Below are 25055 nucleotides of genomic sequence, written 5' to 3' on the forward strand. Positions count from 1 at the left end.
ATGCAGTGACAAGCTCCCTGGCAACTCGGAGCAGACAGCACGTTCCTCATTACGCCAGACAGAGAGTGCCAGAGCACTACAGAATGACAAATGGTTAGCTCCTCCACCTTTGAAGACATTGCTTGACACGTACTGTATTAAACACAACAGCTGACGTTAATAAATTGGCATGGGATCACATTAAAAAGCATCTGTTTGTGTTTGTGAATGATAGCCGGTGTGACGATGACACAGACCCCCCTCCCCCGACATGTTCAGGTGAGACTTTTATGATGTCACGGGCAGTGGCGTCTCACTCGGCGTGGCGCGGATGGCTCACTGCTGCCGCGACAGACAAGGTCCATTTATAAAAATGAAGCAAAGGCGCATGTGGATGTGCCGGATCGCTCTGGAAAAATTTAGACAGTGCTGTGGGGCATGCAATGCATCATGCACGCTGATATCTTCCACAGTAAATATGTGGCTGCATGCTGATGTGGCAAATGAAAACAATGACAGCGGCGCCAGTGCTTGTCTCCATTTTATATTCCTGCCAGTACCGAGAAGAGTTTTCATGGGATAGGGAACTCATTTGTTTTCCATGGCTAAGCTGGCCCCATGCTTGACTAAAAATCATTTAAATGAGAACAGATTACCTCATTCAATCAGTAAGTGAATTGAAGCAGAATTCTAATTGGGCTTCATGGGATTTTTTTTTCTTTCCCATGCTCGCTTATTTTAGGCAGTAGATCTTTTCCGAGCCGTGTTTTTGTGTGACAACAATACAGCTGTGAGCACTGCAACACCTGCGCTTCCAAAAATAATGAAATTAGGGCAGACAGGTGTTTTAGGCCTGTCTAATCAAGTAGTATTGATGTTTGCGAACTGGTCAGCTCGTGGGAGGATTACAACACACAAACGGAATATAACACAGTATGGCTGTAAATCTGCAAAGTCCAATCATTCGAGTAGCAGAGCATTACCCACAATGATACTTAGGATGTAGATTCTATACATTTCCAGATAAAAATAATGTGAAAACCATTATGTTAATGATGATGACTGCTGATGTTCCCATCATTCTGAATATGATTATTATTTTTTCAGCTGCTGTTTAGATGACTTGGATGATACAGATGTTGATGGCGAAGACGTTATTAATTACACTTGCGATGTTCTGGTAATCAGGATGAAGACAATAATAATGATGATTAGGATGATGACAATGATGATGTCGATGATGACACTGATTACTGAACAAAGAGCACGATGAAGGAGGATGAAGTACAGGAATTAGACTGGCAAACGGTTCCCAGTTTACTCTTGCTCTTGGAAGCAGCTACTGACAAAACCAAGCAGCAACTTCCAGCACTGAAGAAAAATGAAACTAAAGTGGGTCAAGTGGCTGGCCACTTGATGTTTGCTCCACGATTGAGTAAATCCCCATAGAACTTCATTTTAAACAGCAGAAAGAAATAAGTAACTAAGGCGGTAAGCCAGGCTTTCTAAAAACAGTTTGCGTACACTCATCATGTGGATGAATTTCATGGTAACTTTGGCCTTTTAATGATTGCTTTAAACTTTTCTCTTATCAGGTTGTAATAATAATATTAACAGCATATACCTTTAAAGATTTTCAAAGCTAGGATTGGGTGCATTATTTATTTCATTTATTAAATGATTTATTTTCTCTAATCCACACAGGGTAAAAAGTATGGTTTGACCCTTGGTTAATGTCCGTTAGCAAGTTGCACCTCGACCAGAAGCTTTTAGTAGCCATCAGCAAGCTTCTGGCATAATTCTGGCTGGATATTTCATCGCCCCTCTTGGCAGAATTGGTCGAGTTCATTTAACTTAGTTGGTTATTTGGCACACACCCTGCTTTTCAACATAGTCGCCAAATTTTCAAGGGTTGAGGTCATTAAATAAATTAATAAAACTAATTTTCTTTAATGTGTTCTTGAAATTCAGAAGAAAGCATGAAATTCAAGAGCAAAAAAGAGCATAAGAGGATAAAGTGCAACAGTTTAAGTAAATTTCACAAGTTATAAACCACGAAGATTATTTGATCCGAAAGCTTTGAAACAAGTAAAGTGACTCAGTAGATGGTTCATGACTGAAGATAAAGAGCAAAAACAACACAAACAGTGATGCTATGACATCTGCATTTACATAACACTATGCCACCGTTTCACTTTACCAGGGCATACTGTAGGAGTCGTAATGGGGTAAGCACAGATGTTCAGGCAGCCGGCTGCTCCCGAGTGGAGGCTGCGGCTGCCAGGTTTGGGAGCCTTTGACAGTGTTAGAGGGAGCAGAGACAGAACGCCGTCGTCCGCGGGGAGCATGGAAGCTCTGTTGGTGTGCTGGGCCTTGTCCAAGGCTCATGTCTAAACATAGCTGGAGCAGGCTAACACAAACACCTGCATTCCCTTTGGGAGGTTAGAAGGGCCAGTGCGAGCTTACTCAGTAGCTGACTCACTTTACACTGCTGTGTTCTAGTCAGGGATTTGATTCAGACAAAGGGTGTGAATCCTGTGTGCCTGAGTGTCTCTGTGCATGGGCATGTGTCTACGTGTGAACGCGCAGGTTTGTACAATGTGTGCGTGTGTTTGTAATGTTCATGGGTGTGTAAGTTAATAGTGTTATACAGATAAAAGGTCTGCCGTTAATGGAAGCTGAGGGTGAAAGTGACGTGGAGTTGGGGGAGGGGGGTGTATTTGCTGAATGTGATTAAGGCAATAAAACAATAACAATTAAATTAGGCAGGTATCTGTGCCATCAGCATTGAGACTCACAGTAAATCAGGCCCTACAGTTATTATCAGCATGGTTAAGCACGGCACAGCGCCGTTCTATTCTGCCTTCCATGCATATTGAAAGTGATGACTACTCTCAGAAGAACGTAAAATAAATATGCAGGTTTAGTAATAGCGTAGAGCCATTTTGACATGGACATAAATTATAGAGCTATTTTTTGATCTACGGAGAAACCGAAGCAGGTTCTACAGATATCGATTTGACAAATAATAAAAGTGTTTTGTGGGTCCTTAAAAGTTTAGGATAACCTCAAAAAAGTTAGGAATATTTTAGACCAACCAACCTTTCCAAGGTGCAGTCAGGGACTTTTTTTCCCACACAATCTTTATTTGTCTAGCAGTTTACTCATTTAGATTTATGCCAAGCTTTAGGTGGGGGCTATTAAAACAGTTTAGTTTAGTCTGAGCTTTTTTACTTCCCTCACCTTGACTTGTATATTTGCAGAAATGGTGCACGATGGTGCGTTTGCAAATATGCTCTGAATTACAGAGACAATTCTTTTTGGCATTTTTGTACATAACATTTTTTCTTTTCTCTTATTTCAATGAGGATTATGATGAATGTAAAAATTAGCCATGTCCCAAGCTTGTATTGATTTTGGGTATGGTCACAGCAGCGTAAGCCATGCAAGCAATCCATCCAGCAGTAGCAACAACAACAGCGCTTAAGTGTTGGGAGGACTGGGATGTTATTTGTTACAGTGTCATGCAAAGGAATGGGTTTTGCAGTTGCTCTGTGCACAGCTATGCTGTATCGGCAGATGAGGGACCTGATTTGCTTTGTTTGTTATTCTTTCTCTTCTCTCTGGTGGCTTCTTGTTTGGATCCGAGAAAACCTTGTGTGCTAGCTGCGTGATTCTGATGTTTGCCAGTTATCTCTCCCAACCATTATAAACAGTAATGAAGATGTTCCAACCCACTCGTCTTCCCCTCCTGGAGTATATTGATTCCCTGACTGCCAGCGGAAACACATGCCAGTTACTCTTATTTCACTCTTTTGAGCATTGCATTTATCTTCACTTCCAACAGTCTCCTTCTTTCCTCTTTGCTCTTGAACTGTGATCTGGCACAAGTTCATGCATTTCAGGTATGGAAATATGTCTTATTACCGTTGCTATGTTTAAGCACGAGAGGTTATGAACAGCAGAAGGCACCATTCCTTTGACTAGTGCCCCCACTATCTTGGGTCTGTGTCTCAGGAGTCTATTGAACTGGAGGATGGCAAAGTGGTGCAGTGCACACTGGGAATGGATGGCACTCCCGGGAATGGAAAAGAAACCATCCGTCTAAGAACTCTTGTGTCCTTGTACTATATCTGATCTGGGGTAGACAGAGTGTATTAGTACTGAATAATGGCCCCACACTGCTTGACCAGCTTCCTGCTCTCCTCTGTGATATTGTTCTCTAGAGGGGAAATTTGTGAGGGTCTCTCCCTAGTCAAAGCCTATCAGGAAAGCGATATGATTCCCAAATTTTCTCAGTCTACCGTGACCTGAACGGCAACGGTCCATGGAAGTCCTAAAGTGCTTGTACAAATTGCAGATAAATCTGAATGAGGGACTATGAAACTGTGTAACTGTCAAAAAGAGTAAAATTTTAAATAATGGCAATTATTAGTCTGATTATGGTTTCTAAATCCCACTGTGGATTGTGCCAATAACAGTGGGGCGAGGAGAGAGAAAGGAAAAGAAATAATAAGATTTAAAAGAGGGGATATGGCACTTTTAGTCTCTTTTCTCTCAAGCTTTAAGCATAGCTTCCGAACCATTTTTCCTTTTTTAGTTTGTCAAACTAGAAGAAAAAGTTATCTCAACTGCCATTGAATTTTAGCTCTCGATACCCCGGGGAGAAGTCTGGCTCTCGCATTGATCCAGTCTTATAACAATAGAGGTGAAATCCCTTTTGCAGGTAAGATAGACGTTCTGTCTCTGCTGTGCACCTACACAATCAAATACAAACCTTGTTTTCCACAATATCACTGCCTTTCTTCCCCTTTTCTTTTTCAAAAGGGCAGGATCCATCAAAAGGCAACATCTCTGTTTTGCCACCTGTGAGTATGTTGTACATCCATTTCATTTCCCAGTACCATTACAAGATTCTGAGCCAGCCAATTCCCTTTGCTATCGATTTCACTCCATTTATTTTTTGCCGGGTTTTAAAAACCTCCCACACAGAAAACCATCTCTTGACAAATCACTTCAGTATTACACTTCTGGAAGGCTGTGCGAAGGCTTTATGAGAATAATTAATGTCCACTTCCTTGTGCCATTACAATTACTGATGTAAGAAAAAAAAAATAAACACAGGCTAACATGTACAACTGAGAACGAGCCAAGATTTAACAGACAAAGAGGGCAACTGCTGAGGAAAAGCAGTGCATTAGAAATTAATTGTTTCTGTTTTTACTTTGATATTAAACCTGCCAGGTTAGTTGAGTGGTTGTGTGTCCACCAACATATCGGTTAAAATAGATACTTGAATGAACTTTACCATTATTTTAATGCACTCTAATGTAATCTAGCGGCTTGATGATATTTTATCAATACTCTGTCTGGCAGTCTACTTAAAAAACAGAAAAAAGAAAAGATTTGTTTGTTTAGCTGAAGCACGAGATGTGTATGTCTGACAAATACACAGAACAGATTTGAAGTAAACACACAGTATACAGCCTTCTAAGCTTGTATAGTTGCAGTACAATAAAAAAAAACGGGAGGGGAAAATAAAAACCTCCAAACGCTTCTTATTTGAACAGCGGCTTCAAAAACGGTGAAATCCCATGACATTTTGGGCATTTTTTGGCTCTTGGTACTTTAGATAAAATGAACTGAAAGGGATTTTTGTCAACAACCTTGACATAACAGCTGAAACTGAAAACATGTTCTGAAAACTGTCAGGAAACTTCCCGAAGATGAAAGAAAGCATATACGGGCCCCGGCGATGTTATCAGTCTTCAAGCCATTCAAGTGGTTTTCAGTGGCACCCTAATCTGTCCCTTTTGCTGCACCGGGCTGCTGAAGAACCTTTGCATTCTTGCACAGACACACAGATTTCCCCAATCTGCAGTCTTTGTCCCTTTTAAAGGCATCCAAATACACAAATATGTCTCTGCCCCGCACCACTCAGAAGCACCCGTCACAATGCTTCACAGTGGTGACAACATAAGATAAGCTGGGATCTGTCTACAAGAACTTGCGTTTCTTTTTTAATTAGACTAATGTCTGCCTCGTGATGAAGAGTTTGCTCATTCTGATCTGTTAACTTCGCTCTTTATTCTGTTCTAATGTGATGATTTAACCGAGTGAGTCAGTAAAATTGCTACATCTTGTGACACATCTTGCTGTGACCCTCACAATAAAACACTGAATCCAAGCGCGATAATAATATCCAATCTTTCAAACATGTGACTCATTTAAAAATACAACGAAAATAAAAATTATGTACGAGCCCTGCACGAAAACACTACGGGACATTTCAAGTTCAAGGGAGGTGAACAGCTCTACAACAAAGCCCTGCACTGGTTTATTGCAGCTCAGTAAAACATGAAGGTTTCTAAGGTGTATCTTTTGGCGAAACGTTCCTTTTCGTCTCTTCATTTTAAAGTGTGGGCATATATAATGGTGTCATGACATCATAAGGAGCTGGCTGACAATGATGAATGTGATCAATAATGAAGCGTTAATTCTGACTCTGTGTGAAAATGTATCATCCGCTGGCAACATCAATTAGAAAAGACGTCATTTAAAGTTTACCGTGGTGCGTTGTTCTTGTACACTATATTATCATGGTTTGAGCATTCATGACTTGTTTTCATACTCTTTAATGATCTCACCTGTAGTGTGTGACAGGAGGGTTGGCCTTTGCGGAGCAGTGGAATTTTACGAGGTTGCCCTCCAGAACAGGCTGAGGCTCCACCGAGAGATTTACAAGTGGGAGATCTATAAAAACATAGAGACACAAAGACAACCAATTACCGAACTGGCAGCCTCCTCAAACATGCTGCAGTGAACTGTAAACCTGAGACAAACACTTTGTTGTCAACACTGTTTGTGGCTGAAAAAGACTCAGCAAGAAAAGTGAAAATTATGTCTAATTTTGCAAAGGAGACAAAATACCCTTATAAATAGTGGGGGGAAACATGCAGCCTCAAAATACAAGACGACCCGCTCCACCCTGCTTTCCTTTAAGCTTGTTGGTGTGGCAGGTGCTGGAGAGGGGGTGTGGCTTGTTTTCCAATCATCAAGGCTGGCAATACCTGGTCTCACTGGACCGGTGCTCTGCAGATATCCTTAGAGCGTAGCTGCTATGTGGCTCCCCAAGGCACCGTTTTGGATTATGGTTTGCTTTCTTGCACTAGCATGCAACACTGCATACACCATTTCATCACTCAGGCGCTCACTTACACCACTCATCACACTGGCCACACACACCATAGTTAGTTTAAGACTGTTCTTTGTTTCATTAATTTAAAACAAACAAGCTTTTAATTGGCTTCTGTGGGCATCTGCCTTTTTGTCCTGGCTGTGCAGTCGGGTTCATGACAACAAGGACTAATTAATTTTATTTAGAAGGACCCAGATTTGCCCAAAAACTGATTTAGCTGTGCAGGGTTGACAAAATGCTAGAATTTCAAACTCAAACTGATGCCCCCAACAACAAAAAAAACCCCAACAACCCCCCCCCCACCCCCCCAAAAAAACAAAAAAAAAAACACCTGACACGGTGTTTGATACTACAATTAAAAAAAAATTCAAAAATACTTAAATACTTAAAAATAAAGTACAATAACATCAGTGACAACAGTGTTTTCAAGCGGTATGATATACTGTAAAACATTTATAAAATGAAATAAACATGGTAAAACATATACATGTATGTGTGAGTATTACATATACTGTTGTATAAAAAGAAATACAGCAGTTTGAGGTAGTTCTATGCTTGGCGACATATTTTTGTTGTTAAACAGATGTGGCTTGTAAGGTTGGCTGCCACTGTTTCTGTCTAGTTGCTGGTAGACTTTTCTTTGCGTCACTCTGGGACTTTACCAGAAACTGAACCTTTTTTAGATTTTAGATTTTGAATTTTAGATTATTAACATTCAGACAGTCAGGGCCAGCGCTGCTTGCTGCTTAGCTCCCATGTCAACATTAATATTTTATTATTAGCCACAGCTGCTAGCTACTTAAGCTGCATACAAAGAGGAAGTGATTCTCATCAATGTGGGAACCCCAAACCAATGGAAAATGAACGACAATCTCTGGGTGAAATAATCACTGGAAGTTTCCCCTAATTCCAGGCGAGCGAGTGCAGTGACTACAAATACGAGTGCAGAATACCACTGACTGAAAAAAACGACCTCGTAGCAAATATGTTACGACATAACTTAGGACACCAGAGCCTGTTTGTCGGGGTTATGTTTGCTGTAAAACTCTTGGTCAATGAGCAAACTGCTACCCTAACCCTACCCTTCTCTCACTACCCCACCGCTAACCATAACTTAAATCAGACTGTACTTATGGTTAGGGTGTTGACAATGCTAACCATAAGTAAAATGCTTCAAAATAAAAACTACAGGTAAAAGTCATTTAAATCTGGTGGTCTTAAAATAGATTACAGTGGTAGTTAGAGCAGTTGTGACAAGTTAGCATAGTTTGTTCTCCTAAGTTTTTCAAGCCATATTGTAACCCTGTGAGGTGTAGTTCATCACAAGTGCTAACACTAACCCCAACTTTACCCTAACCCTGTATTTTTAGGGAAAAAAGTAAATAGACTTTGATGTGTGTCAAATAGAATGATTTTTAATTACCTCGCTGCCAAGACTTGCAGAAGAGTGTGTTAAAAACACAAATGACATATTCTCATTGTGCAGAATTAGCAGGGTTAATGCTGGGGTTGGTGTTGTCCCCAAAGACATAATATTCAGAAATATTCATACCGCTCATGAGAAGACTGGGCGCTGTTGTTAAGTAACGCTGTAGTGTGCTTCACAGGTGTGGAGGATAACATGCTATTTTTATTCTCAAATATTATTTCTAAGGAGCAAATCAAAGGAAAACTTGACTTGATAATGAGTTTCGGCTAACGGCAATTTGCACACAGTGAATAGTCCACAGTGCAATACGCTGCAATTAAAATAATGTTATAAGGTACAATTAAAACGGGTGTTACAATTAAAAATATTCACATTATGCAAAATTAATAAACAACTTAATTTGTCCTAATTGACAAAGGTGGGATTCTTTTTGAAGATGTGCATTCATTTCCATATCAAACCCGTCCCGTGTGAAACAAGCAGCTATTTACCTCACCGTTTCACAGACGGAGATTCATTCAGCAGGGTTTCTGTAATTATGCTGGGCACATTTTGTTCAGTGTTGAGAAAATTATCATTTAATATATAAATAACCAGTAGTTGTTCAAGTGTATTAGTATTATTATTGGAAAATCAGGTGAACAAAGTGTTTTGAATTACAACTATTTTTATCCCTTGACTGTAAGTTAGTAAAACCAAATGTAATCTAAGACATGGTGTTATGTGGAAGCACTTTTTTCTGGGATACTAGTGGAATACTGGTAAGGCAGCAGCCACCAGGGGAAAGCGCTGGATCTGAGTTTGTTGCTGGTGTAGCCATCTGTTTCAAAGGTATAGCTGCTCTATGTTCAGTAAAAAAAAAAGAAGCAGGAACTGTGTTTGGATGTGGATGAAGAGCAGTGTGGTCGGCAAAGAGATTCCACATAGAATTAAAGAAACACCCAAACGCCACTGAAATGAAGCCAAACAACTTTGTGTATAGTTATGAAGTGTGATTCTGTACGACTGTGTGTGTGTGTGTGTGTGTGTGTGTGTGTGTGTGTGTGTGTGTGTGTGTGTGTGTGTGGGTATGAAGTGCAGGAAAACTGCTTTTTACCCTGTGGCTGTGCAGATGCTCTAGGCTGGCTCAGCTGCCACAAAAACCCAGAGAGGGGGGTGGTCCAGGTGTCATATTCCTTCCTACTCGCACACCATATTCCCCATCAGCAGATTCATTTCCCTCCAGAACAGTCCTCCCCCCCTCCCACCCCTACCCCACCTCCAACCACCTCCCACCAACTACTCTACCATGAGCTCTTCAAATCCACGAGCTCCACCTGTGCCAGCTCTCCCTGGGCCAATAGAGAAAACAACAATACTGCGGATGGAACAACCGAAGGCCACAGTCAACCAGGCACCGAGCGGCGAACTGTGTGCATCCACGTGTTTGTGAGCGAAGGCAGACATTCAAGGGGTTTTGTGTGCATATGAAAGTGCACATGGGTGTATGTCCTAATAAAACAGGAAAGCCATCCATGCCTCGAGCAATAGTGTTAGCTGCCCAGTACATTTTTTTTCTTAACGTTGCAAGCTGTTAATTGCGTGGACTTAACTGTGGGCAGAGGGGACCTCAGGGGTAAAATGACAGACGTGGCAGTGGTGGAGATGGTAATAAAATTCAGCAAGAATGTGCAAGAGTACAGAGAGAGGCATACATAAAAAGAAAGCAAGAGAGATCTGACGGATGTGTCTATGCTGATAGACACAGTAATGTAGAAGCTAATTCAGAAACCGTTTTCACTAAAAATATTCCTGAACTGTCCTTTTTAACTATGCCAACCGCTTTCTGGCCGCCAAGAGACTTCTAAGGACACAAATGCTCATTACTGTCTCCCCGGCTACAAATTAATGTTCTTTTCAAATGATTGAACTGACCCTCCCTTAAAAAATCCCCCCACTTTCTCTCAGCAAGTGGTAATGTCATGAGGATTTTACATCTATAAGTTACACCAGTAACTTCCTGGATAGCTCCATATCCCCCAAGCCGGAAGCAAAGACAGTCATGGGAGCAACAGCCGTCAAAAGTCTATCAGCAGTGCCCTGGGTGTGGATAAGGGACTGTAGCTTGTCTAACCACTGACCTTTTAGATATGACAGACATCTACTTAATAAAGTCAATGATGTATAAATGCATGAGTTGCTGAGCGAGGGCATTTGAGGCATGATGCGACAGCACATCAATATGCAAGACTGTTAATTCCCAACATTTGTCAAGAGAGTAGTAGCAAGGGAGAGAGAGAGACAGAGAGAGAGAGAAAGGGGGAGGAATGGATGAAAAGAGGAAAAGGGGAATCGTAGGACTGATCGGAGCTTCTGTGAAAACAACAGGATGAATTGGGGAGGGTGGTGTTATAGTTGGCCGACAGCTTTTGATCGGTTAGTTCAAAGTGGAGACCAGATGGTGTTTTTGGAACAATCTTCCAACTTCTCTGTTTCCTGGAGATCGTGCCAGCAAATAAATGCTTTTTTTCCCTTTCTTAAAGCTCAATTTCCAGTCTCTCTGGGTCATTGCAGACAGCTGTTCTCCAGTAGGACCGGCCTCAAACTCCAGTAGCGTCAGATGCCTATGAAGGCTGGGAAAGCTGTTTGTGGGCCGCCCGCTCGTGGCTTCTAGCCTTAACGATATGGTCACACTGTCATGTGGCTGGCTGAGTGGCATACTGCAGAGAGGAACAGACTGACTGACAACCTGAGGTCTAACATTGATCATCTGCTGTTCACATGAGTAAATTCATTGAGAATTTAGTGAGTTTAATGAAGGCAGATGTTATTATTCAATTCATACAGGCGCTTAAATGTGTGCTTCCTCTAGCACATCTGTAGCCAATTACATTCCTGACCATCTCAGTTTTGTTGCTGATGCAAGGGTACGAGCCAGAGATCCTTTATAGCATCTGTGATGTGTTTGGGGTAATGAAAATGTAACATTTAGAAACGATATCTTCACACAGCTTAACATATAAGGAAGATAATTCTGTGCGGATGCATCATAATTCAGAGCATTTTTGTGCCCCTTTACCTTTTTACTCAGTCCTTCTCACTTACAAATTCTAACTCAGATAAATTTGCCATTACCTGCTTAATTAAGCACGGAGAGCATGTAGCAGAGCAAGCTACCAAAACAAATCCTCCCCAATTGCACATCTGCATGTTCTTTATTAATTAGTCTCAACAAATGGCATTCATTTTCCCCCACATGGCTCAGCTTGTTTGCAATGCAAACACATGGAAAACCTTGGTTTTACCCGTCCCTTGTGCATTAATTTCCCACTAGCCTATGTGTTTCAAAGCATATTTCTATGTGGGGCACTGCTTTGCAAAGTATGCAACTGGACTAGAAAATGTTTGAGGAATATTTTAAATAGTTTGATGAGTGGGAACCAGCGGGACATGAAACTGTGGCACCAGAATCGTATTTCACTGCAGTGATATGATTGAAGGGTAGGGGAGTTTACTGATCTAAGTCCAAAGACTGTATTGCAAGTTCAGTCATGCTGCTGTAGAAAACAGCATCAGGGGGTAGCCACCCTTCTGCTATCAAATAATTAAAGTCAGCTAATGGACTCATATGGACAACTGTAGTCAGCAGTCTATCCAGGATTGTGAATCGCCTCTGTTGGCTCTAAATCCCTCTCATTTTGGCAACATCACCAGCGCGCACTGTATTTAGATGCAAATTTGTCCAAACCTGGGTCAGATAACACATGGACGTTGAAGGGAATAAAAAAAAAAATGCTGAAGTGGGTGTAAATCATTTCAGTAATGATAAAAGAAAAGAAAGGTTGGTAAATGCATTGGGTTTTAGACGGGTTTAGGCTGTAGAGCAGTGCGCTGGGTCGTGTTTCGATTACGCTATTAGTGAAAAAGGGTACCTGAGCGTAGAAGCCGGCAGAATGGCAAATGTTGAGAGTGGCAGAGGGAATGAGAACGCTTTAATTACTTTTGTTGTCATTCGTATCATCTCACTAATGTGGCCAATTAGATTAGGGAAAAGAAGTGAGACTGTTCATTAATTAATTGTGGTATTTACTCACAACTAGACATCCAACAGGGGTTACCAGCGTATATACAGAGACATCTACATTTTTGGTGAATACACTGCTAATTGAGGATATTTGTTAATTCGCTGTCTTACTGACAACGAGTCGAGAGCATCAATATCAGTTTTATCTCACTGCTTTCAATAAACAGCGATCGCATGAAGTGTCAGATAAATAATTGAAAAACATTATATCTCTGGCTTTTTGGCATCGCTTGACAAAAAGATCCATAATAACCTTTCAGCAGTTCCAGTTAGAGGGAACTGGACTCCATCCTCTGTTTGTTTTGGGTTTTTTACCCATCATAGATTTTTTCAGACCAGACTATTTTAATTCCACTCCTATTTTTTTTTATTTTCGATCAGAAAAATAAAGTTACAGTAAAGCAAATATGAATATTTGTCATTAGGTTTGTCATTAATATCATTCAGTTACCTCATTTGCATTGCAAAGCTGGCATTGTTTCACATATCAGTTATAGAAACATGATATCAACCAAGACAACATAACCTGGCATAACTTTGTCTTATGTGGTTGCTTCTAACGTTGGCTGTCATGAAGCTGTTATGAAACTATTATTAATCACAGTTTCCCTGACCTGAGAGTAAATTGGTCCAATTTGGACAAGTCATTAAAATGTCATTAAGTGTTGCTACATTTTTAAATGACTTTTAAATACCTTATTAAAGGCAATAGGCAGTGGGACAGTTTTCTTTGTAGACTTGCAGAACTAATATTTGGCTTGGCAGCTGGGTAAACAGGTCTCTCTATGAGAGCCAGGCTTCCAGGTTGAGGCTGTTTATTTATTTTGAACACAGAAGCTCAGTGATAGTGCTGTTGCCTTACACCAACAGGGTCCTGGGCATGAACTAGGGGGGCTCTGGAGTTTACATGCAACCCCCCCTCAATGTAAGTTCTCATAATATGCAGCAAATATTAGTCCATTAGATGGTTGTTACCAGCTAATGAAAACTTGTATTGTCTTTCTAAGAACATTAGCATTGCAGTCATGGCCATCTTAACAAACAGCAGCTTATGTGCTAATACTCAAAGGCTTAATGCTTACTATGCTATGTGAAAATAAAATGTTATGAGCTTCACATTGGTAGCTTAATTTGCTATTCTGCTTCTTTAACTCTCCACACGGCCCAACCACAGCAATTTCAAGAGGGCGAATGCTGGACACAAATTTCACAAAGGACCTAAAAAAATACAGCAACAGTGACAGCATATCAGTACAAAAAAGCATAATGGTAACAATGTAATCAGAGTTCAAAAAAATAATTGTAATTTTATATTATTTAAGAACATCACATAGGCTTAATTGTTTACATTTTGAGTGACATTCACATGACCCTGGTTTAAAAGTAGAATCCAGATACAGTTCAAAGTTATGGAAGTCAAAGGAAATGCAGCAACACTTGATCATACTCAGCTTAAAGAGGTGCAGTTCTGAATCATCAGTGTCTGCCTTGCATTTTTTCTACAAACACTTAACTCTGAAACAATTATGAACATGTATTGTTACATTCTTACGCTTGCCTGGTTTTTCCTCTAAAATAGAACACCCAAGAACAACTGTAAAGCAGAAACTGCAGAGAGTTACATATAACTCATAAGGTGACAGGAAGCTCCTGAAGGAACCCTTGCCTTGATAGGTAGGGTGATGGCTTTCAGCTTCTCTGAGAAAAGTCTCACTAAAAAAATATTACCGTGGAATAAAGAAATAGGTTCGCCTTCTAATATCACTCTTGCTCTGAATAAGATGTAACATGCTCTCTTGTTTGAACATATCATCATTATGATTCATTAAACCAAGTTACTATTGTTAGTATAACAAAATCAAAATAAAAAGCATGCACGCAAATACAAAAGGATCATCGTATATCTGTATGGCTGCTGTGTTCAGGTATCACGGGCATGGGATATTTGGTTACATCTGAAACATAAGATTTGTTCAGGATTGGGTGTTAGCTCTCTTGTTTGTCACTTTTTCCTTATTTGCTGCCACTACACTGCACTTTGTTTCATGCGATGCGATGTACAGCAGTCCTGTACACTTACTGAAGGCAGACGTTTCAGTCTTTCCTTTGTAACCCATCGCCCGACTGTACCTTTCTTCCCACTACAAACTGCTATTTGCTCATTTGTGGTGTGGACTCCATGCAAAGTATGTACTTCTACACAAAACAGCAAAGCAATAACAAACACACAAATCCCAGATCCATTTTAAAATCCCCGCAAAATGTGTCCGAGAAACCCATATGGAGAACATAACTAGTGAAGTCTTCTGCAATTTTCTGCATTATGACATTCCAGCAGACTTTTTGCCCTCAAGAAACAAAGTAACAAAAGATAGCGCTACCGTGTCTGCACATACACTGCTGAAGGTGTATTTGTGTGTCTGTGCAAGAGAGAGAGAGCAAATGTGTGCAGTTTCTGAGTAGAAACTCATGAGGTCGAGAGACAATTAAAAGGAATAGAGGAATTATCATACAGTGAAGTCATCGACCCAGCTAAGGTGGTTATGAGTTACTGATAAAAACAACAACTGTACTTGTATGATGCTAATTAATGTTTATCATTCTGGCAGTTCCTGCTGTTGAAACTTTGTCATGTGAGGACAGTGTCTTGGTAATTAACTTGTCCTTTATGGACTAGGCTTTGAGGAAGATCAAGCTCTTGAATTAGAGCACAGCTTGTGTTTATTTCCTCTTGTATAAGGAAAGAACTTTAGTGTGACGGCACCACCTTATAATGTTCCATTCCTGTCTTTAACACTTTTCTGAAGACGTTATATTTACAGCATGTTTGGTGAATAGTCAGGTCTTTAAAGCATAATCTTTTTGCACTTGTGTTACAGATGTTGTTGCTAAGCCAGAACCCTTGCAACCAAATAAGGCTGCACTGAAATTAAACAGATTGATATCGAGCACAAATGAATCAAAGTTCAACTGAAGCAAGTTTTATTTCAGTGGCAACTTAATTTAGAAGCGGATCTCAGCACAAACTGTAGGTTCTGCTGAACTGTGCTGAACATTACCTGTCAAATCTGGGAGAGGGCGGGGGAGGTGAGAACGAGGGAGACAAGAGCCTTGTGGGAGACAATTTGAATCTTGACAATTAGTCTCTGCTGTCGCTTGGTTTGATCTCACACTGTGAAAAATGTTTTCAGGAGCTTTAATTGTGTAAAGAGCACATTTTGGAATGCTAATTAGAAACCTGCTCCACTCATTTTTCAGGGTTAAATCATACATTCAGAAGCGAGGATGATGCTATGATGGCAAGCATTTATCACAGACGCATCATTATACATGGTGACAAATCAGTTTACATGTGGGATGACTTCCCTCTCTGACTGCATGACAAAAATGAAGAAGGCAAACTGAAAGAGTTGCAAACACTAACAATTGTTAATCATTTTTTACCCCCACGCCTGAGTTGGCCTGATCGTGTCGTGCCCGCTCTTGCCATGCTTGCCTCTTGTGGTGTGCATAATGAAAAGAATGGAGCCGTCAGTCATAATGGCTCTCTAAATAGCATTTTCTGCTTTATTAGTCATACTTAATGGTGTTGAAGGGGTTGTGAGTGATGCAAAATCCCTTTGTTCAGAGCCCTTCTCTTACTGTGAATGCTTCTTGATCGAAAAAAGATTCCCTGACAATTGAGACTGAATGTGTTTTACACGCTGGGCTTACTTTGCCTATTTTAGAGGGGAACTGTAGATGTTCTCATCAAAAAGATTGATGGCATGAGCATGGAAATAAAAGAGGTGGATACAGTTTGCACAGTACCATAACAGGCAGTGCCACAGCAGGTAGGTAGATGGACCAAAAAAAGGAGGCTCCATTCATTTTAGATAGACGGCGCCTTTGATATTGCATCAGAACAAACAAATGGAAAAAAAAGAAAAACAGTAATACAGCACCAATCCATACGCTGGATTACTATATGTAAGTAAAAATGGAAACCAATTATAAATATTCACCAGAGCCGAAAATGAATGCTTGATTTTCACACTGTTAGCCACGTAGGTATTTGACAGTGTCTTGACTCTACATGTGAGAAATACCTCATATACAGTATTTAGAAATGCATGTTTTAAGCTGACCCTTTGCCCACTGATATTCTTCACAGATGAGAATAACAGAGAGAAGAAGAAGTGGTATGCTTACGCTGAATGTCAATTGTGACACTGGTCTCCTTGCCGTTGGGGACTGCCTTGTTGGAGGCCTTACAGATGATCTGCTGACCTGTCTCAATGTTGGAAGGCGATAGGTAGAGTGTGCTTACGGTGCTTTCCCTCTTGCCATCCCGGAGCAAGGTCTGAAAAGAGGGAAGAAATACAGAGCAAAGTTAAGACAGTTCTGTGGATGAATGCTTAAGCCTCTAAATCTATGCCAAGTTTGTTTTGTTGTTCTAATGGATTACCATAGTGGGACCTTGGATTGGCTTTATCATAATCAATAAATAGAACCTGAGCTATTTTTATGCTGAGCAGAGTACTGAACTCCAAATGCTGCAGAATCCGAGGGATATTGGATTGTATCTTCAATAGTCCCAATTCAACCTGGGATTATAAATTGTTTAAGTGATGCACAAACAGAGAAAAGAGGCGGAAGAAACGCTTTGCTGGATAAGCTTTGATGGAAAAGGTATAAAATTGTTGCAAAAAGGCAGAAAATTTATGTATACACAAATCTACTCCCTTGGGGATCCAGAGACAAACCCTCAGAACACTCTAGCCTGTAGTTTTACTGCAAAGCAGATTGATATAAAAAAAAAAGTAGAAATATATTTCTTGAGTTTGCTTTTGTGTGTCTGGAGAGCTGCGCTCTAGTGCATGGCTTGTCATACTCCACAAAGGAAATCAATCTTCTTTTCAGCGTTCATCCTCTGAGCTCTACATTGTGGAAGCCATCTGGAATCAGTTGGTAGCGCTCAGTAGCTCTCACGCTCCCTCAAACGCTCAGGGGAGGGCTCTGGGAGTCTATGTTAACCAGTGCGGGACAGAACAAAGTCACTGACTAGAACAAATTGCTTGGGCAACAGGGCACAGTGTGGTCAACCACAAAGTCAGGATGCATTTCCCTGCCATCTTTTTAAAGCAGGCTCACTGTTGCTCTGCATTTCTTGAAGACACAAAAAAGACCTTCCTATTGAAGAACACCAAAATATTTTACTCCTACGTTGACCAGAAGAAGCTCAGTTGACTTGCTTTACTGCACTGGTAACTTTGGTTTTACCTCCCAAAAATACATCCAGTACTTGCCCTTAACTTTGTATAATTTTGTAGCCAACCATTCAATAAGAAAAATACTGATGATCAGATCCTACATCTACTCAGCCGTTAGTTAACTACTGCAGGCTGTTGAGTATATTTAGTTTTATAACGTATGCTGTTTAAATGACATAACTAAAACTTTGCAAGTTTTTAGTACTCTGTACTAAAATGCAACATATAGATTCCATCTACCATTACCAGTACCCATTAATCATTTTCCTGAGTCAAACTGAGATTCATTGCCAAAGTACAAACCAGTGGTAATTATCCATTCATTTCTGCACTTAATGTGAACATTTTAATTATCCACATTTATGCTGTCTTTCTCACTTAAGCATACTATATTGTAAATAGCATGATTAAAATGTCATGGAAGTTGTAAAACCTCATGGCTAGGCATTTCTAGGAAAAGACTGATCAAATTAAAATACGTCAGGGAAGAGTATCTACTAAACGTGTTTGAGATTAGAAACTCTGTATTACTGATGCGGAGAAAAAAAAGTATTCTCTTGTAATGGGATATTAGATCCCTTGCATACTTGTGGGAAGCCCATTTGTATGTGAAGAACCATGTGATGAAATTCATAACTGTGCATGAGTCACTTCTAAAGCAGAACACATTGGCTGTCAGACGCGGGATATGTCAATGTAATATCCTTTCTGACACAATCAGGATTGTTTCCCTCGTCGCTTTGGACCTGTCTGAAGTCATTAATCTTAGAAAAGGGGTTAGCTGGCTGCAGCATTGAATTCAACACCATGCCACATTATAATTTGATAAATTTTTATATTCATCTCCTAAAGCCATGTGAAGAATATTTTTACCATGGCAGGAGATGAATGACAAAATAACTGGACTGAGAGGGAATGAGTCGGCTTTTTTAAAGCCATAGTTACTAGGTACTAGGTAATTTCTGACCTCCAAAGGGTTACAAAAAAGGTAAAAATTGGTTATTAATAAATGTTAGCTGGAGTTTCAAGATGGGCATCTCAGTATGTCTTTTTTTCTCTCATTTTACTGGGGTCTAATATTTCCTTGCTTTGTAGACTAATTTGGTCTGGCTTAAGTAGGGGTATACCGTGCTTTCTGTGGCTTTCATTTAAGAGACAGACAGCCTTCTTTCACAGAAAAACAGCATCACAGCTAGATAGGCCCCTGGCCAGCTAATATAGCAATACCTACATAAAGCTAAATGTAAAGCTGTGACTGCCAATCAAAGCTTTAACTTAACATGAAGGTGACTTGGAAAACAAGCATGCAAGCAAACAAAAGAAATCTACTAAAGTAGGTTGCCTGAGAACTGAACGATGTCCAATAATGGCTCATCTAGAGGTGTTAAGTTGATGATTACAGCTCTGAGCATGTTTGTTTGATGGAGAAGTAAAAAACCCAAACTAACAAACAAATAAAAGAAAATCATATGCCAGTGGTTTACGGTGCTTCATTAACATAGAATAGCACAACCCCAGTACTGAGACCAGGTTTTAAGGTCTGGATAAAGTGCGTCGACCAAATTATTCAGAAACAGTATTAATAACAAGGGAGAACCCTGACTTAGAAGGAATTCAGACACATGTCAATATCACGAGTGTTATAAGTAATGCATATCCCAAGTGAAACATAACTCTGAGCAGCCAAATGTATCTAGGAAAGAAAGTAACAGTCCATACTGAAGACAGATCACCTCAGCATAAAGCATAAAAAATTCTGGAAGCTAATCTTCCCCTAAGTGGCTGCATGTAAAAAAGAAATGGGTAATGGAGAGAAAGAGAAAGAATGAACTATGAGCTTTTCTTTAGTGAGTGGTTTCAAAAAGAATATCCATTTAGTTAACTAGTCATTAAAATACATGAACCTAATTAATAATTTATTAAATAAAACTTGACATACATACCAGAAAAGTTCATCTACTGTTAGTCTGAAATACTGTGATTACTCTGAAGCTCTCTTCTATTTGTATTTTTCTCAAATTGTAATACATGTAGCCAAAAGCAAAATGTTTTTGTCATTTAATGTCATTTAATATACAGTTAATTTAAGTGCAAAGGTTTATAGCCACCTCTAATTTTTTTAATGAAGTTATGAGCAATAGTTCTCCAGACATTCTGACGGTCTTTCACAGTTTCTCTTTGGACATTGGATACTTTTTCCACTCATTTTCAGTCCAGTTCTTGTGCCTGACCTTTTTCAGACCTTTGTTTGGTTGTTAATAATGAATGAATCATTCAAGCATAAATTGGTTTTTCTTCCTCTGTACTCAAGGAATGAACCAGTGTTGTGTCTAGATATGAAACTTAGCAAAGAACCAATTTTAAATAGTATGTACATGTCATAAAAACACATAATTAGTTCCCATTTCTTTAGTCCGATCTATAAAAAAATCTCAAATATAATACAGTATGAAAGGCACAAAATAGTATTTTTGTATCAGCAAGGAGCTATTAGTTAAAACCATGGTATAGCTCAGTATGGTGTGCAGTGTGTCCTCAAAAAATTTGAGGAAATTGGAAGAAAGTTGAAGACATAAGCAGATGCAACCGGCCTAAGATAAAACTAATCTCTATCTAAAAGCTACATACATAAGAAAAGGGAAAAAAAACTGAGCAACAGTACAAGTTAATAGAAAAACACACAACAGAAAACTATCAATTATGGATTGACCTTCCCAGAGCCCAGATCTCAAAATTACTAAAACAGTGAGATCATCAGGGAACAGAACAGACATAGCACAGGACAAAAGGCAGCCAACATCCAACGTTACAAAGTATCCCGAAGACTACTTACATAAATTGCTTAAGAGAGTTCAGGCTGTGTTGAAGAGTAAAGGTGATCATACCAAATACTGACTTTTAAACTCCAGCTTTGTACAAACTCTGTTTTTGCCTCATAAACTATATTTCAATGTATGTTTGTTTGTTTTTCAATCAATTATTTAATCTTTTACCCATTTTCCTAGCAAAGTATAAGAGAATGAAGGAAGTCTCGAAACCTTTGCATAGTACTGTATATAGATATAAATTTATATATAATTTTAGCCTAATAAGAAAATTTACATGCAATTTGCTACTTGTCAACACCAACATAAACTTAATTAAAACTGGAAAATCTGTAAAATCATAAGAAAAATTAAATTACATTTTTTGACATTAAGATGACCTAATTAAACTTTGAAGGCATACACAGTGATGTTGGTAAATGTACCGTGTAAAAAAAATATATATAATTGTTATTTTTCTAATAATTCTTCCAAAATTACTTTGACCTGATCAAATTATTTACATTCAAACAGTTTTCCATTTTTAATCTACACCACAAAATGTTCCTCTTCTCTGGAGTTAATTGCACACAACTTGGCACGATATATATACATGAAATATATACTTTTATTTATTTTGTTTTTTCACATGGTAACTGAGGTTAAACAGGTTTCTTTTACTTAACTCAACTCATGGTTTTCAAAAGTTGTTGAATGCAATTAATCGAAGTGATCTATATTTCACCTTTACTTTTAATATTTAATAAATGAGGTTAATTGGATTGTCAAAATCTTTTGAGATCTTTTTAAAATGGAACCAGTGATTACGTGTACAGTTGAAACTAAGGAGCCCTTTGACTTACATCATTTCACCTGTCTCAAAACAAAAACAAATGCGACACAATAATGCTCGACCGAATTTTAATTAGTTACTTTATTTGTAAGTATTTCCCTTCCCACTATGCAGTGAGTGTGATGATTAAAATACAATAAAGTGCTCTAATTACACAAACCTCCCATGGCTTTATGAGAAAAAAACTCATAATGGAATAAAGGGACAGTAAAAAAAGCAGCTGTGTTAAATATTTCTGAGGGTTGAAAAAAAAAACAGACAAAAACTAAAAAAAAAATGTTTCCTGCTAACACTGATATTATCAACTTCATATGACCTTTAGCACCTTTACCTGGCATTAAAAGGTGACAAAGCAGAGACTGTATACAAAATGCTGAACAAGAATGGCTCATAAAAATATAATTCCTTCCTTTTTTGTTCTTTTTCCCCCTTCTACCACTGAGATAATCCTCTATCTCCCACTCTCAGGTTGCTACCAAAGCACATAGTGAAGAATGACTTTATGGTAAGGAAGTGCATCATGTTCTTCAAAAGAACATGATGAGGCTGCGTGTTACAAACAGCCCTTTGCAGTTTTCTGCTGAGCAGCTCCACTGGAGCAGATGGGAGCTGAGAATTGAGCATTGTTCAATAATTTACTCAAGCCCAAGCAAGTCTTGACATTTGAACCACTCACCTTACTTTTCTCTCTAATTATTTGGGGTGCCTCCTCCGTAATACACCACAGTTTATATTTACTGAAAGCTACCCTCACTAATGATAAGCAATGCATCATTTAAGTTGCTCTCTTCCATGTGAGAACTGACGCGCATTTTTTGCCAAGCAATGGCGTTAATCATACATTTTCTCTTTAACCACTGGTCCAGTAAATAGTTTGCTAAGAGCTCGTGGAAATGAGGTTTTGAGGCCTTTAGTGGAAAATTATCTTCGGGTCAGAACCATCATTACTTTTGACATCATCAGGAAAGCTATTTCTGTGAATCCTCCACCACATCTGCTCACATTAGTCCTCTACATCTGTGGGAAATGAGAAGACCATCAGATCGGATGACGATGATGTAGTCTCCCACACTGCTCTTTGGATCCACAAAGGAGTCATGTTCTTTTAATTGACCCCCCCAAGCTCACTTCACAATGTTAGGCAATAGAGATAAAAGAGGAGAGACACACATCATTCGCCTCAACACAGACATGTGAGCATCCATCAGCTACCAGCACAGAATGTCCCCATATCTGCCTTCGCTCTGAGAGGAAGTGAAGGCAGGAAGCGCACTCCCCGCCCAGTATTAGCAAACGGCACCTCCAGCAATCACTTTATTCAAAACGGCCTGGTGCTGTACCACAGTCCAATCAATGGCATTTATATGCTCTTTGAAAAAAGCCGATAATGGGATGAGGCAGTACAGGGAGCGAGGGAAGGCGGGGGAGGTGTTAGTGCTCTAAAGTGCCGAGTCTCTCTATGTCCTTTGTTTAAATAGAAATAGAACATGACAGTGCTGAATGGACGATTAGCCTTAAGGGCTAATGTCAGTCAAGAGTCTATGGGGATCAGGTGATCCAAACATTGGGCTGGTGTGAATGGGCACTGTTGTGTACCGCAGCATCAAAAGCGTGATCTGTCATTGAGACTCATACTGTGGCATGAAAAGGTTCAGACAGATTCCAGCAGCGAAAGGGACATCGTCAAGTTTTTTAGGGTGGTGGGATAAATGCCACTGAAGGAAAATATCTAAACACCGAAGACAAACTCAAAGCCATGGATAGCTCTGTGATCTCACCACTATTTGAGTTGCTTCGGATACTGGAGGGGAAAAGAAGAAAGGAAAAAAAGCCGTATTTTAGTAATTCAAATGCAATCGGAATTTTCAAGGGACTGCATTTTTAAAAGCAATCCATCCATCGGTCACTCGGCGGAAGGGTAAAATTGGAGTAGAGTATAATTTAGGGAAAGAAAATGTTAATAATTGTAAAAAATAATAGCAAATCAAGTAATATAAAAAAAAATTCCACTCTTGCGTCATCACGTCATCAACAGCCCTTTTCCAGCTGGTCTGCATACCTGGAATGACACACACCTCTATGCTTACCTTGGAGTACATGGCCCCATTAAGGACCTCTCCATTGCGGATCCAGATAATTGAGGCCGCAGGTTTGGCATTGTCAGCATGGCAGGTCAGATTGAGTGGGTCACCGGCCCTTAGGCTTACAACTGGCCCTCCGCTGATGACTGGGTCTTCTGGAGGAACTATTGATCAGAGACAGAGGCAAAGAAAGACAGGCCGTTAGTAAAATGTGTAGACGTGAGATCAAGCTATTGTTTAATGTGTGATATATTTATGTTGATAGCAAAGTCGGGCATATTGACACCCGTATAGCATTATGATCCAAAAAGTTCAGATGACCCAAATAACACAAAACTGCCGAAAAGTCATGCCTGCTACGAATTCACAGCAAAACCCTAACTATATATCAGAGTTAGTTTCATTTTAATGGGTGCACTTATGATGCCAACAGGGGACAAAATGCTAGTTCATTGTATCAAATTAGGTTTCTTCAGAAAACAAAACCTGCAACTAGTGTTAGGTGTTCATTAAAGGTAATGACTGCAGAGAAAAATGTATTTACCACACACCTAATGGAAAACTCAGTGAATGGTGTGGTTTCAAAGCAAGGAAAGCTTTGCAGACTGAAGTCCCAGCATGACTCTCTAAACAACAATAAACTCTATCATCACTCATTGCAGACTCAGCACATATGTGTCAGCATTAAACATAATTCAGACACACAGATGTACATTTCCTCTCTTTATTTCTTATTGTGTTGACAAATACAGCAGAAGGACAAAAGCAGCGCTACAGTGTTGTATGTGTCTCTAATGGCACTGATCAAAGTCATATTCCCATTTTACCCATGAGCTGATCTGTTTTCTCACTCTTTTTTTAAATAAGTGAAACTGCAGTGAATTATTGATTGACCTGAGTGCTCATTACAATGCAGATCTGGGGCAAGATGAAATCAAAGGCTGCAGGCAGCTGCCATATTCCCGTGCAATAGCATCATGATTGGAAGAAAGGTTGTTATGGGTTAGATTTATGCTGTCAAACAGATGTGAGAAGAATGAAACCAGAGAAAATGCAATTTGGGTTCTTTCTGGACATTGAATGACAATATGTATAAAAGCACTCTTTAATGGCAACATTAGGGCTGGATGGCGTGCACTCAGCTATGCTGCTCTGTTGCTCACTCTTTAAATAACTGAAAAAAATGTTATAACTTAACTTAGTTTTAGTTCAATGTTGCTAAATGTGTTTTTAACAACACCGCTAGTTAAATCTCAGACCCAGAGAGCTGCATTTACAGTGAGAAGAACATTGTATTCCCTGCATATATTTCTGTTTATTTCCAGCGCCACATTTTAGACTCACTTTTGTTTCCCACTCAACACTCTATTAAATTAGACATAATGCAAAACAAACC

The 25055-nt window shown here is 39.5% G+C and overlaps 1 protein-coding gene across 1 annotated transcript in view; it reads right to left on the bottom strand.

Annotated features, from left to right (window-relative positions):
• kirrel3b (kirre like nephrin family adhesion molecule 3b) overlaps window positions 1–25055 on the bottom strand; it is a 181900-nt gene that overhangs the window by 25669 nt on the left and 131176 nt on the right. The window contains exons 5-7 of the mRNA XM_085370360.1: window positions 23654–23823; window positions 16861–17011; window positions 6627–6732 (exon numbers count right to left, since the gene is read on the bottom strand). Coding sequence (XP_085226486.1) covers window positions 6627–6732; window positions 16861–17011; window positions 23654–23823 — 427 coding nt within the window. The remainder of the gene's footprint in view (window positions 1–6626; window positions 6733–16860; window positions 17012–23653; window positions 23824–25055) is intronic.

Source organism: Diplotaxodon limnothrissa, linkage group LG14 (genome assembly GCF_057381915.1).
Source record: "Diplotaxodon limnothrissa isolate DT_005_m linkage group LG14, D_limnothrissa_male_GT1.1, whole genome shotgun sequence".
Taxonomy (NCBI): Eukaryota; Metazoa; Chordata; class Actinopteri; order Cichliformes; family Cichlidae; genus Diplotaxodon; species Diplotaxodon limnothrissa.